At 66.1% G+C, this 14,075-nt stretch overlaps 1 protein-coding gene across 2 annotated transcripts; it reads left to right on the forward strand.

Annotated features, from left to right (window-relative positions):
• The first annotated feature begins 153 nt into the window (after positions 1-153).
• Positions 154-14,049, forward strand: LOC111138996 (zinc finger and BTB domain containing 7B). 2 transcript variants are annotated; one of them, XM_022491068.1, is made up of 3 exons: positions 154-367; positions 11,549-12,723; positions 12,994-14,049. In XM_022491068.1, the coding sequence occupies exons 2-3, from the start codon at positions 11,555-11,557 to the stop codon at positions 13,457-13,459; spliced, it is 1,635 nt and encodes a 544-aa protein (XP_022346776.1). In that variant the 5' UTR covers positions 154-367; positions 11,549-11,554; the 3' UTR covers positions 13,460-14,049. The 2 variants fall into 2 exon arrangements, with proteins under 2 accessions (XP_022346776.1, XP_022346777.1); XM_022491069.1 differs by lacking the exon at positions 154-367 and adding an exon at positions 6,312-6,355.
• Positions 14,050-14,075: the final 26 nt, after the last annotated feature.

Genomic DNA, 14,075 nt, shown 5'->3' on the forward strand with positions numbered 1-14,075 from the left:
GGGTGTTGCTAAGGATTGGGGGGGGAGTTTGGGGGGTGGCAGGGGGCGGGGGGAGGGAGGGGAGGGATGGGGGGAAAGCCAGCGGGAGGACAGGTGAGACAGCAGGACAGGTGAGGCGGGCCCTGTGGGGGGGGCGGTGGGAGCCAGGTGAATGTACGGTTCACGGCGGCCGAGGGGGGGGCGGGCGGCAGGAGGAGGCCGAGGGCTGCGGAGGAGGAGCCCCCCAGCAGAGAGCGGCGAGCGACTGACCGCGGCCTTCTGACCAGGACCGGAGCAGGGCCCCAAGCCCCCGGGCCCGGCGGGGGACGCGCTTCTCTCCACACCCTGTGCTTCTGCAGTTCCGGCCCGCGGACCCAAAGGCGGAGAGGTGAGTGTACCCTACTTTTGTCTCCGGCTCGGGGTCCCCCAGACGCGAGACTACTGCAGTGTCCTTCGTCTGTCCTGTAAGTGGGACCCCCCCAAGCACACACACACGCACGCTGACCAGACTCCCACCACTCCCCTTCCCCGTGCCTTCCCGGCACCCCGGGTCTCTGGAACGGATTTTAATCGCGAGGAAAGGTGGGCGGAGGGTCCCCAGAAACTTTCTCTGCACTTCTGGGATCAGACAGCCCCGCGGCCTCGGGATGGAGAGGGGGTGAGGCGGCGCCGAGCGCTGCCCCGGCCTCCGCCGTGACTTGCGGGGAGACCCCCGACCCGCCCGCGCTGAGGGAATGGAAACGCTGACGGACTCTAACTAGGACAAGCGGGGCCCCCCCCCCCCGCGCCCCCTGGCGCGGTGGGCTGGACCCGGGCCAGTGGCACTGGGGGCGGGGGGAGCGCAGGAGGAGCCGCGGCTGGGGGGAAAGTTACCGGCTGGACTATTCGGTTTCCTGCGCCTCCGGAGCCGCGCTCCGTCTCCAGTAGTGGGGCTCGGCGGCGACCTCCGAGCGACACAGATCGACCCCTCCGCCCCACTCCCTTCCTTCGGGCGCCGGTCCCGTCGCCACCCTCCCCGGGCCGGCTCGTGCCCCCAGAACCCGAGAGCGGGGGTGGATGACCGGGAGGAGTTCTACCCCCACGCGTCTCCCCCGCCCGCGCCCGCGCACCTGCCCCTCCACAGAGTGGGGGTCGCTACTGTGTAGTCGTGGAAGCCACTGGGAGCGCCGCTGGCAGAGGGCTGCCATTCAAAAGGGTGGGGGGCGCCGCTTTCCACTCCCAGCTTTCGCTCTCTCCTCCCACCCCACCCCGAGGAAGAGAGCGACGTGTCCCGGCCACAGCGGGGGGGGGGGGAAGGGGGGGGGGGGGGGCGGCGTGGGCAGCGGGTTGTGCCCGGACACGTGCCTGCCCAGGCGCCCCGGCCCTGCTGGTGTTTGGAGAGAGGGCGGGTCCCCTGCCCCCCCGCCCCGCACAACCCCCACGTATCAAAGGGCGGCTGAGACGTGGTGAGACCTCGGGGCGCCCTCGGGGGGGGGCGGGGAGCCTGGGTCCGGAGCAGGGGAGGGGCAGAGGCGCGGGTGCTAGCTGACCCACAGGAAACGAGCGCCGCTGACCTAGTTTGGGACACCGGAAGTGGGTGCTGAGGAGAGGGGGAGACCAGCAGGCTGTCCCGGCTTCCGGGCCAGGTGGAGGGCGTTCTTGAACTGACCCCCGTCTGAACGCCCTGCAGACCCCCAGCTGCAGCTGGGAATGGGAGTGAGTCAGCGCAGCGGTTCCCCTGCCCCCAGCTTATTCCTGAGAAGGGAGGCAGCTCCTGGGGGCTGGGGGAGCCAGACTGAGCGGTGAGGGGTTAAACCAGGATGGGGACTCTGCTCCCCGGGTATAGTGTGTGCGGGGGAGGCCTGGAGGACTGTGGGGTTGCCTCCTGCTCCCCCCCCCCAGACACACACCAACTGGTTTGGTCACCCCTGTACCTGCCTGGCACTGCTGGCCGAGCTGGCATGGAGTGGGCATCAGGCTGGGGGGGGAGAGCGGGTACAAGGAGCGTTGTGCAGGCCCGGAGAGGGATGTATTTGTGACTGAGTTTGGGTGGCAGTTACTGTTCCTGGTCGTCAGTGGTGACTGGGGAGAAGGGCAGGGGCTCCCCCTGGAGCAGCTGATGAAACATGAAGAAATCTCTGTCACTGTCTCCTGCCGCGGCCCCCGGGGCCCTTGCCCCCCAGCGAGCCTCCGTGCCATGGTTGCTGCGGGCACGGAGCAGTCTGCTGGCACCCCCAGACACTGTCCCCTCCCTCGGGTACCACACCCCCCAGCCTCAGCACAGGGGTCAGAAAGGGGTCACTGTCACCCGAAAGGGGCTCTGGGGAAGGAGGAAGGCAGTGCCCACCAGGCTCAGGTGTCAGGGACAGAGGCCTGCTCCATTGGGGCCCTCTCATCACCACACAGCTCTGGCAGATATGGACCCAGTGTCCGGGAGACAGGTGTTGACCTCGTCCCCCTTCCCCGCGGTGCCCCCTGGCACCCAGGGCCCCCAGCTCCTCCTTGGCCTAGTGCCCGCCCCGGGAGGGCGCGGTGGGCAGCGGGGCTGGGCTAACAATGCACCATCGGCCCTTTGTGTGCTTGCGCTTGGCACCCTGGGGAAGGGTGGGGGAGGGGCCCAGCGCGCATGGGGGGCGGAGCGCCTCGGTGGGGACGCGCCTCCGTGGGGACGCGCCTCCGTGGGGACGGTGAAGGCTGGGGGAGAGAAGCAGAGAATGAAAGCGGGTGGGGAGGAAGGGGAAGTAGGTCAGATAGGGTGCTGGCCCCCCATTCCAGGCCGAGGCCGAGAGGGCCAGCCCCTGCTCCTACAGCCTCCCAGGTGGCACCATGCTGCCTGAGGCACTGCCTGGGACCCGTCATTTGGGGTCAGAAGTCACTGCCCAGGGGACTGCTCACATGGAGGAAGCCTGGCCTGGTACTGCCCCCTTCTTGGTGGCTGAGAGACCAGTTCTGGTCCAAAGCCAAGGCCCTACGATGGGTAGTAAATGGGCTCCAGGCAGGGCACTGCCCTCTAATAGGGGCCTCCAGACCTGCTTCGGGGCTTCCTGCCTCTGGCCTGCTTGGTTCTGTGACCTTCTGAGAGTTGAGACTGCCCTGCCACCAGGCCTTGGGGCCTGTGGCTGTTTTGGCCTAGGGCTGAAGAGGAGAGTGGGGGGAGGAAGGTGGGGACAGGAGACGGATAGGACCCTGGCATGGGGTGTGCCCGCTCTAGCCTCTTCCCCCCTCCTTCTGCTGAGTAAACTCGTGAGTAAACTTGACGTTTTGCCCGGACAGTTTGAAGTTGCCTTGCTACCCCCCCACCCCCAGTCCTGCCAACACACAGGCGGCCAAGCGCCAAGACGGGCCTGGGGGACTGGGGGGAAGGGGTTAGAGCTACTGTAGTCCACTATCAGGGGCTTTGGAGGGGCAAGGAAGGCCCCCCACCCCCACCCAACCAGCAACACTCAGGTCTTGGCAAGAATCTTAGCTGGGGCCTGTAAGAATGTGTCTCAGAGCCTTGGGGAACCCGGGGAAAGTGGCCTCGAAACAGAGCCTCTCCCCACTTGTGACCTCCACCCCCACTAAGGAAAGGCACCCAGCCGCCATCTGGCCCCTTGCATTGCCGCCTCTGATGTTCACAGGCTGCCTGGCCCAGAGGGATAGCTACCTTTAGCAAATTCCACGGGGAGACCGAAGAGGGCTGCCCTCTCCACTGCACCCTGTAGTTGAGGTGGGTGGGAGGCTGTGGCCTCGGTAACGTAGGCCCCTCTGCACTGAGGCCCCCCAGCTGCCATGGAAGGTCGCACCCTCATTTGCCAGCATGATTCCTTGGACTCACACCTGGGCCTAACCCCACACCTAGCTCCTTCCCCCGAACTCTGCATCGGACCTGGCCCTGACTCCCCCAGCCTCTTCCCCTGCCTGCGAGCATCCTAGAATCAAGTCAGCCTTCAGAGTTCCGCAGCGAGCAAACACCTGTGTGGGATCCAGGGGTGGGGGTGCCCCAGGCAAAAGAGGGCTTGTGGCGGGCAGATGGACCCAGTGAGCCCCCCACGAACACACCAGTTTGCTACCAGTTGGTATCCCTAATTCCTCTTATGCCATCCCAGTCCCTGCCAGGCTTCGGAGCGAGGCGCTACCAGGCCTCTGCGTTCGACCTCATGTCTCTGGCTTCGGTTTCCTTCCTGTTTCCATCCTCCCCCCCCAACTCCTCCCCACCCATATGCCCCTTTCAACAGACATCCTCTCCTCCTTCCTTCCTCCTTTCCTCCCCTTTGCCTGGGAGAAGGGGTCCTCTTCCCCTCCACCACGGATCTCCTAGCCTTTTACCTCTTCTAAAAAGGAGATTTCTGGCCAGATCCCCAGCTCTGCCCTCCTCACCTGGTCAGCAAGGCTCTGGGGAGGAGAATGCAGGACTTCTCTTCGGAACTACAACTCCCAAGGTACATGCAGAGTAACTGTGGTGCATCCTGGGAGTTGTAGTCCTCACGCTCTCAATTTGGTGCATTCTGGAAGGGTTGCTAGATGGGAGTAAAAGCCAGAACTGGGGTGAATTGGGACATGGGTGCTCTCTGCATCCCACCCACCCCGCTCCACCCTGTTCTCGCCGTCCTGTGCCCACGTAACACCACGTACCCACGACTAACCTCCCTCCTCTGCTGGGACATGCTGCCATTCTTACCTTCGCACCCCACCCAAGAGATGCCCCACCCTGGCTGCTGCCCCTGGCAGGGATAACACTGAGGGGCCCCATGAACCCCTTCCCTGCCCCCTGCCCTCCAGGCTGGTTCCCTGCCTTTATGGGGATCAAAGGGCAGAGAGCAGCCCCACCCCACTCCCTTGCCGGCTGGGGGCACCAGGGCTCTCAGGAGTTGCGGGGACTTTGGTGCCCAAGCAGATGCTTAGGCAGAGGGAACGCTGGGAGGCTGGCACCCACCTTGAGGGACGGAGCTTTCAGTAAGTGCTCACGGGGCCATCCACAGGCTGCTGGGGGCCTCGAGTAGGCCCTGACTTGCACCGGGCCTCTAGAGGCGATGGCTGGAGAACAGGGTCTTGGGCCTTATCTGTCGGACCTGGGGACTAGACCCGTCCGGCTGGCACCAAGGCTCAGGGGTGGCCCTCCCCCACCCCAGGCCCACAGTTGGCATGGGGCGCTGGGAGCAGGGGGCAGGAGGGAGAAGAGGGCAGGACTGCCAGCATCCTGGTGGGTAGGTGCCAACCGGGCTGGGAGCTGGTGAGGGGCAGCAGGCCAGCGGCGTTGAGCCAGCAGCTGTTGGGGGGAAAGGGGAGGGGATGTTTCGGGGGCATTCCAGTGGTCCTCACCAACCCAGGAGGACTTGGATGGGCCTCATGTCTGGGGAACATGAGGGCACCCCTTGCTCCAGGAATAAGGGACCCTAGGAGTTGTTTCGGTGGAACTGTGTGGCCCACCCATCTCCGGGCTCAGAGCCTTCCTGAGCTGCCCCTCGGGCCCAGGCGGGTCCCACCCAACCGGCCAGGGTGGCGGAGGCTTGCGCAAGGGGTGGGGCTAGGCGCTTCCCAGCAGATGCCCCCTCCTGGCTCCTTCCTCTTTCGGTGCCCACAGCTCCCCCCATCTGTCCACCCCCCTCAGGCCAGCTCTGTCCCCGGAGCCCCCTGGCCACTGGGGGCTGGCACATGGGCTGCCCCCTAGCCTGGTTGGCAGGGGCTGGCGCCCGGGCAAGGAACTGTGGTATGTGAGTGGGTTTGGGGTGAGGCATGGGGAGGGCGGGGTGCTGCCTTGCCCAGCCTCCGAGGGCCCCAGCCCAGGACAGGGTGGGGAGAATTCGGTCAGCTCCTAGGGGTCTCAGGGGCCCACTGGGGACCGGAGGGCTTCCCTGTGGCCCTCCTCGGTGCCACATGCCCTGAGGGGCCGGGACCTGGGCACCTGTCAGCCCTGGCACTGTCCGTCCAGGGTTCCCCTCCTCCCTCTTCTGGCCACTGCTGCCTCCTGTCCCCTCCCCTCCCTTCTTCCTTCTCCCAGTCCCACCTCCAGCAGCCTCTCCCGTGGCTCCTCCTCACCTCTGTCCTCCTGGACTGTCCCAGCTCCTACCGTGCCTACACTCACCTTTTTCCCCTTTCAGGACTGAGTAAGGCCGAGCGGGGGTGGGTACCGCCGGGGCTTTGGGCACCACAGGCAGAGACTTCAGGCCCTCTCCCACGCTGCCAGCGCTCTGGTAACCCCTCCCCCCAGCTTGGAGGGAGGGGGGACAGCACCCAGAGGGTTAAGGCTCTAGGGGGGAGGGGCTGGGCCAGGTCGTGGGCGGCCCCTTTGAAGGAGGGAGCTGGAGCGGGGAACAGCCACCCCACCCCCCCCCCCCCAGCCAGGCCCTCCCCCACCCCTCCAACCTGCTCCCCCAGGGGCCAAGAGGAGTTGCCGGCAAGGCCCCTCAGCGCTCAGGTGAGTAGGCCCTGCTCCGGCTGGGGAGATCAGGCCCCAGGGGCGGCTTGGAGGCCTAGAATTGGCCAAGGGTCAGAGAGGGACTGAAAACAGGCTAGGAAGAGGGTGTCCAAACTTCCCTGGGAAGGTGGAGGGAGCTGAGGGTGTGAGGAGCACTTGGGCCCCAGGGGCCCCAGGAGGACTGAGAAGCAGAAGGGGCCTACAGGAGCCCAAGGACTGCTGGGCCAGGACAGGAGGCTGGACAGGCTGGCAGGGAGCCGGGCTCCGGGGATCGGGCTGGGGTGTCCTCTGGGGCTGGGGGGCTCAGGTTTCTGCCTGCGGCTTGGCGGGTGTGGGGTTACCAGGCGGCTCGGTTACCCAGCCTGAGACGCTCGGCTGGGGGGAGGGGGTGGGCACCGGGCAGACCCTGGCACCTTATGCCGGCTCCTCCGGCCCTGAGGGGAGAGGGCATTGCCTAGGCAGGTCCCACTTAGAGCCCTGACGGTGGGGGTCTGTCCTGGTACCGTCGCCTGGCCCAGGGTGGGTACCCTCCGGGGAAAGCCCAGCAGTTCCAGGGCTGGAAATTCCGACGGGCAGAGAGGCCTAGGTTGTCCCCCCCACCCCACCCCACATCCGCTCTCTCCGCACCAGCCCCCCCCCCCGCACCGCCACCATCCTCCCCAGCTGGCCCCCAAATTTCGGTCCTGTGCTTCTTCTAGAAGGGTGGCATGGATCCCCTGAGTGCGGCCATCCTATGGCAAGACCAGGCCTTGGAAGGCAGGCCTGGCTCCGTGACTCGATTCCCCAGGGCCCTCTCTCTATCGGCCAGCCTGGGCAGAAGAGAGCAGATGCTCGGAGCAGGGTGGGATGGAGGACGAGGGAGAGGCTGGAGTGGAGACCTGAGGGTAAAGGAAGGAGCGGGCAGGGCGGCTCCTGGGGGCCAAGGGCGAGGAGGCGGGAGGCTGGCCAGGGCTGAAGGAGGGACAGCAAGGATGCGTGGCGGAGCAGGCACAGGGTGGGCTGGTCAGCAAGGGGACTGGAAGGGGAGGCCAAGGATGGGGGCCCCAGGCATGGGGCAGGGGTCCCCAAAGGTGAAGGAGGAAGGCTGGGGAAGGGAATTGCCCCCCTTCCCTCCTCTGCCATCGTCCCTCACACCCCCCAGTGTGGCCTGCAGGGCGGGGGCCATGGGCTAGAGCGGGTGTCAGGGAAAGAAATGTGGAGGGGCACTGAGACCTCTCTCGTTTCAGGGAGCACCAAGAATTGGGGATTTTGAGGGAGGAGAGGCTTAACCCCCACGGCACCGGGAAGCAGCCAACTCCCCTGGCCTCCTTCCCCCTTCGTGGCTTGCGGTCTCCCTTCCCCGCCTGGCCCCCAGGAAGTGTGAGTGCTGGGGGTGGTGAGGTTAGGAGGGGGGAAGCAGCATGTGGGGGATGGGCAGGGCACGCACTTGCTCTGAGGGGCTGGGGTGTGGACCCATGGGCTCTGTAGGCGCCAGGGCATCCCTGGGCCCGGGGCTTTACCTTCCAGGCCCGTACCGTCCTTCAGGGAACTCCCTCAGCCCCTGATCCCGCCTTCCCGACTGGGCAGTCCAGGTGGCTCCAGCCCCTGGGCTCCAGAGGCCCTGGAAAGAGGAGGAGAGCTGGGGAGCCAGGATTCCTGGGTCCCTGAGGACTTTGGACCGGCTGTCCCACTTCCCTACCTCCCTGGTCCGGCCACTGTCCGAAGCCCGCTGCTGCGTGCAAACCGAGCTCCAAAAAAACAGGAAGAGAACCTGAGGCTGGAGTTGGGGCGGGAGGCAGAAAGGAGAAAGAAGTGGGGGGGTGGCTAGCCAAAATGGGGGGTGGGCGCTGGGGAGCGCCCCAGGCCCCCATCACCTGGAAGGGGGATGTCACAAGCTGACCTCACCCTCCCTCACCCTGAGCAGCTGCACCTGCAGAAGCCTTTTGGGTGGGGGGTGTCTGGGTGCCTGTGTCTCAGCCTCATACCTGTTCTCTCTGTGCTAATCCCAGCTCCGCCCACTGCCCCCCACACTAAGCCTCACTCCCCTAATCCCCAGGGTGTGGGGAAGGGGGGCCAGCTTCACTCATCTGCTCCTTGGGGGCCGGATCCCTGCCGCATCCCTGTGTCAGGGCTCAGGTGCCCCCCGGGACACTGTCAGAGGTCAGCACCTGGAAAGACTTCCGGGCTCCTTTCCCTTCCCGGTCAAGGCCAGTGCTCTCCACCTTTTGTATCTTGGCTGAGGACACACCCCGCAGGTGCCCCAGGACACTGAGGAGTTGGGGGTTTAGGGGATCCTACCTTTGTCCCCTCCCTGCCTTTCCCACCCAGAGTCTTCCCCCCACCAAAGATGGGGCAGGCTTGACTCAGGGCCCAGTTTCAAGAGAGCTGCCCACCTGCCTGGCCGGTCTAGCAGGCCTGACAGTGAGGGGAGCCTGGGGGGGTGGCGGGAAAGGGGGAGCGATGGGGCGGGGCCCCCAGTTCTTCCCCCTACCAGGCAAACAAACCAAACAGACCTTGCCTGGTTCCCTGGCACAGCCGCCCCCCCCCACCACACACACACACCCATGCCCACAAGGCCTTAGCAAGAGGGGGCATGCCAGGCTGGGTGGGGATGGGCCGCCCTTATGGGGCGTCAGGGGGCTGGGCCCTTGGGGATGCAGATGTGGGAAGGGTGCCCAAGGTGGGGTGGGCATCCTGGCACTGGTGCCCCGCCCCCTAGATGATGAGGCTGTGAGTGCCCCCTCGGCCTGGTTGGCACCAGCATTGTTCTAGGCGGCATCTAAGTTGGCCTGGGCGCCAGAGCCCTGGGTAAGGGCTGGGGGAGTTTCCCAGAAGCTAGAGAACCTTAGAGCACCTCCCCTTCCTACGAGTGTCCTCTGCCTCTCCCCTCCTTCGCTGCTACCTCCTGGCCATGGGTACTGGACTTGGGCCTAAGGGGTTAAACACCCACCCTTGCCCAAGCACCCGGTGTGAGTTGCGAGCACTGAAGCAGCCTAAGCCCGTGACCTGACAGCAGGGTCAGCCAATCAGCACCCTGCCACGCCGAGTTGCCGCGGAGACCGGCCCTGGGGTGGGAGCGAGGAGGCGGGCCTAGCGGCAGGAATGGGCGGGGTGGGGAGGGAAGGAGGGAGAGGGCTGGGGCCAGCCACGTGCCTGCGGGTGCCCAGCTCCAGGCCAATGGACAGCGAGGACAGCCCCACCCATCCCCCTCGGGAGGGACGGGATCCGCCTGGGCGCAGGAGGGTGCCCGCTGCCTCCACTGCCCACCCGGCCTTTGCTTGTTCCCAAGTCCTGGGACCATTTGCCACTTGCTGTTGTGAAGTGTGGGCAGGGAAGCAAAGCGAGCTGGGGTGGCTCCCAGGGAGAGAAGTGGCTTGGGAACGCCAGGTGGGAGCAGAGGGCTTGCTGAAGGCACCTGGGTGTCTAGACCGGAGAGGGGAGACACGTGGGTGCTGCTCCCCGAGGGTGCCCTGCAGGAGTCCTGGCGTCACAGGGAAGGTGACAGGCAGAGACAATGCGGTTCTTGTGTTCCCAAGGGGAAATCTGTGGCTCTTGACCCCCCCCAGCTCCCCGAAAAAACCTTTTCCCTCCGCGGTGGGGCTGAGCAGCTGTTGGGAGTAGCAAAGAAGACACTGACCAGGGTGAGTGGGACCCGCCCTCGGGGCCACGTCGGTCAGCCTTTCCTATTACAGAGGAGGAAACCGGCTTCCTGGGGAGAGGAAGTGACTGATCCAAGGTCATGTAGCTCATAGTAACTTGACTCTTTGGGGCGATTTGAGGCAGGGAGACCCAGCTGTCCCCAAGCCTTCCCAGGAGAGGCCATTTGTGGAATCTGCCCCGGGCGAGGCCTCATTCCTACCTCCCAAGGCCAGAATGTTTATTGCACCCCCCCACGTGGTCTCATTTAGCCGATGTCCCCACAGGCCTTCGGGTCGGGTGGAATTACCCGTAGAGTAGACTAGGAAGGAGGCTCAGAGACGGGTGTGTTTAAAGTCGAAGAACTCAGAGCCATAGGGCAGGTTTCCCTCTCAGGCAGCAGACTTCAGAGCCCCTTTCCTTCCAGGCCCCCCATCTCCACTTGCTTCAGACCCACCGCCCAGTGTCAGGCCCGAAGGGTGAGCTCCTGGGACCTCTGCTCCCACCCGCTCCTTGTACAGCCCCGGAAACACACGCCCAACAGAAGGGACTGTCCCAAGGTCATTCGGCAACCTGGCAGCAAACCCAGGACTCAGGCAGCGCTCCTCACTCCCAGGCCAGGCCCACCTGCCGCCCTCCTGTCCCCCCACCAGCCTTGGGGTGCTGGGGTGCTGCAGTGCCTCCCTTGGAGGGGAGAGCACCATCGGTAGAAGATAACCCTCTGGGCCTGGCGCTCTCCACTCTCCCAAAGGGCCACAGACGGGGAGGGAGAGGTGTGGAGGGAGAGGTGCCGTGGCAGCTGCGGTGGGGAGGGGTGGAACTGGAACTTGGCCTATTGGCAGTGGGGGAGGGGGCGGGGATGATGCTTATCTGTGCGGGGCAGGAAGCACCAGAGCCAGGCCTCGACACCCCAGCAAAGGGTGGCTGCTCCTTGGCCCCCTGGGGGAGGGGAGGATGTGGGGGGAGGGATGCTGGGAGCAGTGTTTCCCTTTTGGCCTGGGGGGGGGCGGCGAAATCTAAAAGGGGAGATGAACTTTTAGCGGGTGGGGGAGGGGAGGAGGAGGAGGGTGAAGGTGAAGGTGCTGGGAAGCTGCCTGGCGAGTTTGCAGAGCCTCCGTGGAGCCCTGGACCCTCGTGGGGTCACTTGGGTGGAAGTGCCCGGAGCAGACCTTGGTACAGTGCGAATCTTAGCTCTGTCCTTGGCCTCGCTAGTGCCATCAGAGGCTGTCACCCCACTTCTCAGGTGACTGAGCCCCGAGTCCTTCATGAAGCCTGGGCCAGGACCCCAGAGCTCCCTCCAAAGGCAGGGGGAGTGAGGCGGGCGAAGCAGGTGGGGCGGCCAGGGCAGCTGGGAACAGGACTGTGGGCCCGCCGCCTGGGTCTGAACGCCCTTCTGCCCCTCAGAAGTTGGAAAGTCGCTTCCCCTGTCTGCGCCTTGGGTCCCCTGCCGGTGAGAGGACTGCTTCTCAGTCCGGGGAGGCTTTGGGTCGGAAGCACTTGGGAGCCGAGCTGACAGTCTGCCGGCACAGGAAGTGCGGGCCGAGAGCCTTTCACCTGCCCCTGTCCTCCACCCCGCAGAACAAGATGGGGAGCCCCGAGGACGACCTCATCGGGATCCCATTCCCGGACCACAGCAGCGAGCTCCTGAGCTGCCTCAATGAGCAGCGGCAGCTGGGCCACCTGTGCGACCTCACCATCCGGACACAGGGCCTCGAGTACCGCACCCACCGGGCTGTGCTGGCCGCCTGCAGCCACTACTTCAAGAAGCTCTTCACTGAGGGCGGCGGTGCGGTGCCAGGGGCAGGGGGCGGTGGCGCAGCGGTGGGGGCCGCCGGGGCCGGCGTATGCGAACTGGACTTCGTGGGGCCCGAGGCCCTGGGTGCCCTGCTGGAGTTCGCCTACACGGCCACGCTGACCACCAGCAGCGCCAACATGCCCGCCGTGCTGCAGGCCGCCCGGCTGCTGGAGATCCCGTGCGTCATCGCGGCCTGCATGGAGATCCTGCAAGGCAGTGGGCTGGAGGCCCCCAGCCCCGACGAGGACGACTGCGAGCGGGCCCGCCAGTACCTGGAGGCCTTCGCCACGGCCACGGCCACGGCCTCGGCCTCCTCGGGAGTTCCCAACGGAGAAGACAGACCGCCCCAGGGGCCCCTCCCGCCCCCGCCCCAGCCCACGCCACGGCCAGTGGCCCGCCGCAGCCGCAAGCCCCGGAAAGCTTTCCTGCAGACCAAGGGGGCCCGGGCAAACCACTTAGTGCCCGAGGCACCCACGGTACCCGCCCACCCCACGACCTATGAGGAGGAGGAGGTGGCGGGGGGCAGAGTGGGCAGCAGCACAGGCAGCGGGCTGGGGGACAGCTACAGCCCTCCAGCGGGGACTGCTTCACCCCCCGAGGGGCCCCTGACTTACGAGCCCTATGAGGGTGATGAGGAAGAAGAGGAGCTGGTGTACCCTTCTGCCTACGGGATGGCGCAGGGAGGGGGACCCCCGCTGTCCCCAGAGGAGCTGGGCTCGGACGAGGACACCATTGACCCTGACCTGATGGCCTACCTGAGTTCGCTGCACCAGGACGCTCTGGCCCCAGGCCTGGATGGCCAGGACAAGCTGGTGCGCAAGCGCCGCTCCCAGATGCCACAGGAGTGCCCAGTCTGCCACAAGATCATCCACGGGGCCGGCAAGCTGCCGCGCCACATGAGGACCCACACGGGGGAGAAGCCGTTTGCCTGTGAGGTCTGCGGCGTCCGCTTCACCCGGTGAGCACTAGGGGGCTGGAGACCCAGCAGGGGGGTCCCCGCCCAGAATACTGGGGGTGTGGAGGTCCCTAGAGCCACTGGAGACACCCAGATTGGGAGGCCGGGAGAAAGAAAGCCGAGGGAGGTGTGTTTGGCTCAGGACAGCTTTGGGGTTGGAAGCCCTGGAGGGGGTGGTGGCGCTGCTCACCTGCGGGGAGGGGGGGTGGGGAGGGGGGCTGTCGGGAGGGGGTGGTCCCGGGCCTGACCGGCACCCCTCCCCCTGCCCGCCAGGAACGACAAGCTGAAGATCCACATGCGGAAGCACACGGGAGAGCGCCCCTACTCTTGCCCGCACTGCCCAGCCCGCTTCCTGCACAGCTATGACCTCAAGAACCACATGCACCTGCACACGGGGGACCGGCCCTACGAGTGCCACCTGTGCCACAAGGCTTTCGCCAAGGAGGACCACCTGCAGCGCCACCTCAAGGGCCAGAACTGCCTGGAGGTGCGCACCCGGCGGCGCCGCAAGGACGACGCGCCCCCGCACTACCCGCCCCCCTCCGCCGCTGCCCCGGCCACCGCGGGCCTCGACCTCTCCAATGGCCACTTGAACACCTTCCGCCTCTCTCTGGCTCGGTTCTGGGAGCAGTCAGCCCCGCCTGGGCCCCCGGTCTCCACCCTGGGCCCCCCTGATGATGAGGAGGAGGAGGGGGCACCCAGGACGCCTAAGGCTGAAGGTACCATGGAGTCCTCTTAAAGAGGGCCGGTGGCCGTCCCCAGCAGCACGCGGCCCGGGCGCCCATGCCAAGCAGTGGGGGCACGCGGGCTGGACAGGGCTGGGGTCCGGGCGCTGGCCTCCCTGGCTTCAGCAGTCCGCCCCTGTCGCCCCAGAGCCCTCATTCCAGTTCCAAGCTGAGAAGGCTTTGGGGTCGGGGGCTCCCCAGATTGGGGTGAACTCCTAAGGAGTGATCCCCGATAGTACGTCTCCATTTCCAGCTGTTTGTTGTGAACGGTGGGGCCCTGTCTATCCCCGGCCGCTCCTGGGGAGTAGAAGCAATAATGTATTTCTGATTTGTGGGGTCCCTCTTCGGCTATGCGGGTTTCTAGGGGGTGGGGGGCTTGGGACCAAAGCCTCGCCCCGCCCCCATGCCCCCAGGGGTTTGGCGGAGTCCGGGGGTGAAGGACCGCCCCTCCCTCCCCTTCTGAGACCCCCTCCTTCCTGCTTTCTGTTCCCTTTCCCCGGCAGAGAATTATGCAAAGGGGGCGGCGAGGAAGGGTGGGTGGGGGGAAGCGAGGTAGAGGCTGGAAAGCCTCGGGGATTGGGCCCGCCGGAAGGAGCCATCCTCGCGCCCCCACCCGCACCCCACCCCCAC

Source organism: Enhydra lutris, unplaced genomic scaffold (assembly GCF_002288905.1).
Source record: "Enhydra lutris kenyoni isolate GAN:26980312 unplaced genomic scaffold, ASM228890v2 scaffoldscaffold94, whole genome shotgun sequence".
Classification (NCBI taxonomy): domain Eukaryota; kingdom Metazoa; phylum Chordata; class Mammalia; order Carnivora; family Mustelidae; genus Enhydra; species Enhydra lutris.

Coding starts and splice junctions, on each gene's coding strand:
- LOC111138996 (XM_022491068.1), top strand. CDS start 11,555: ATGGGGAGCCCCGAGGACGACCTCATCGGGATCCCATTCCCGGACCAC. Junction 12,724..12,993: donor TGCGGCGTCCGCTTCACCCG/GTGAGCACTAGG, acceptor CCTGCCCGCCAG/GAACGACAAGCTGAAGATCC.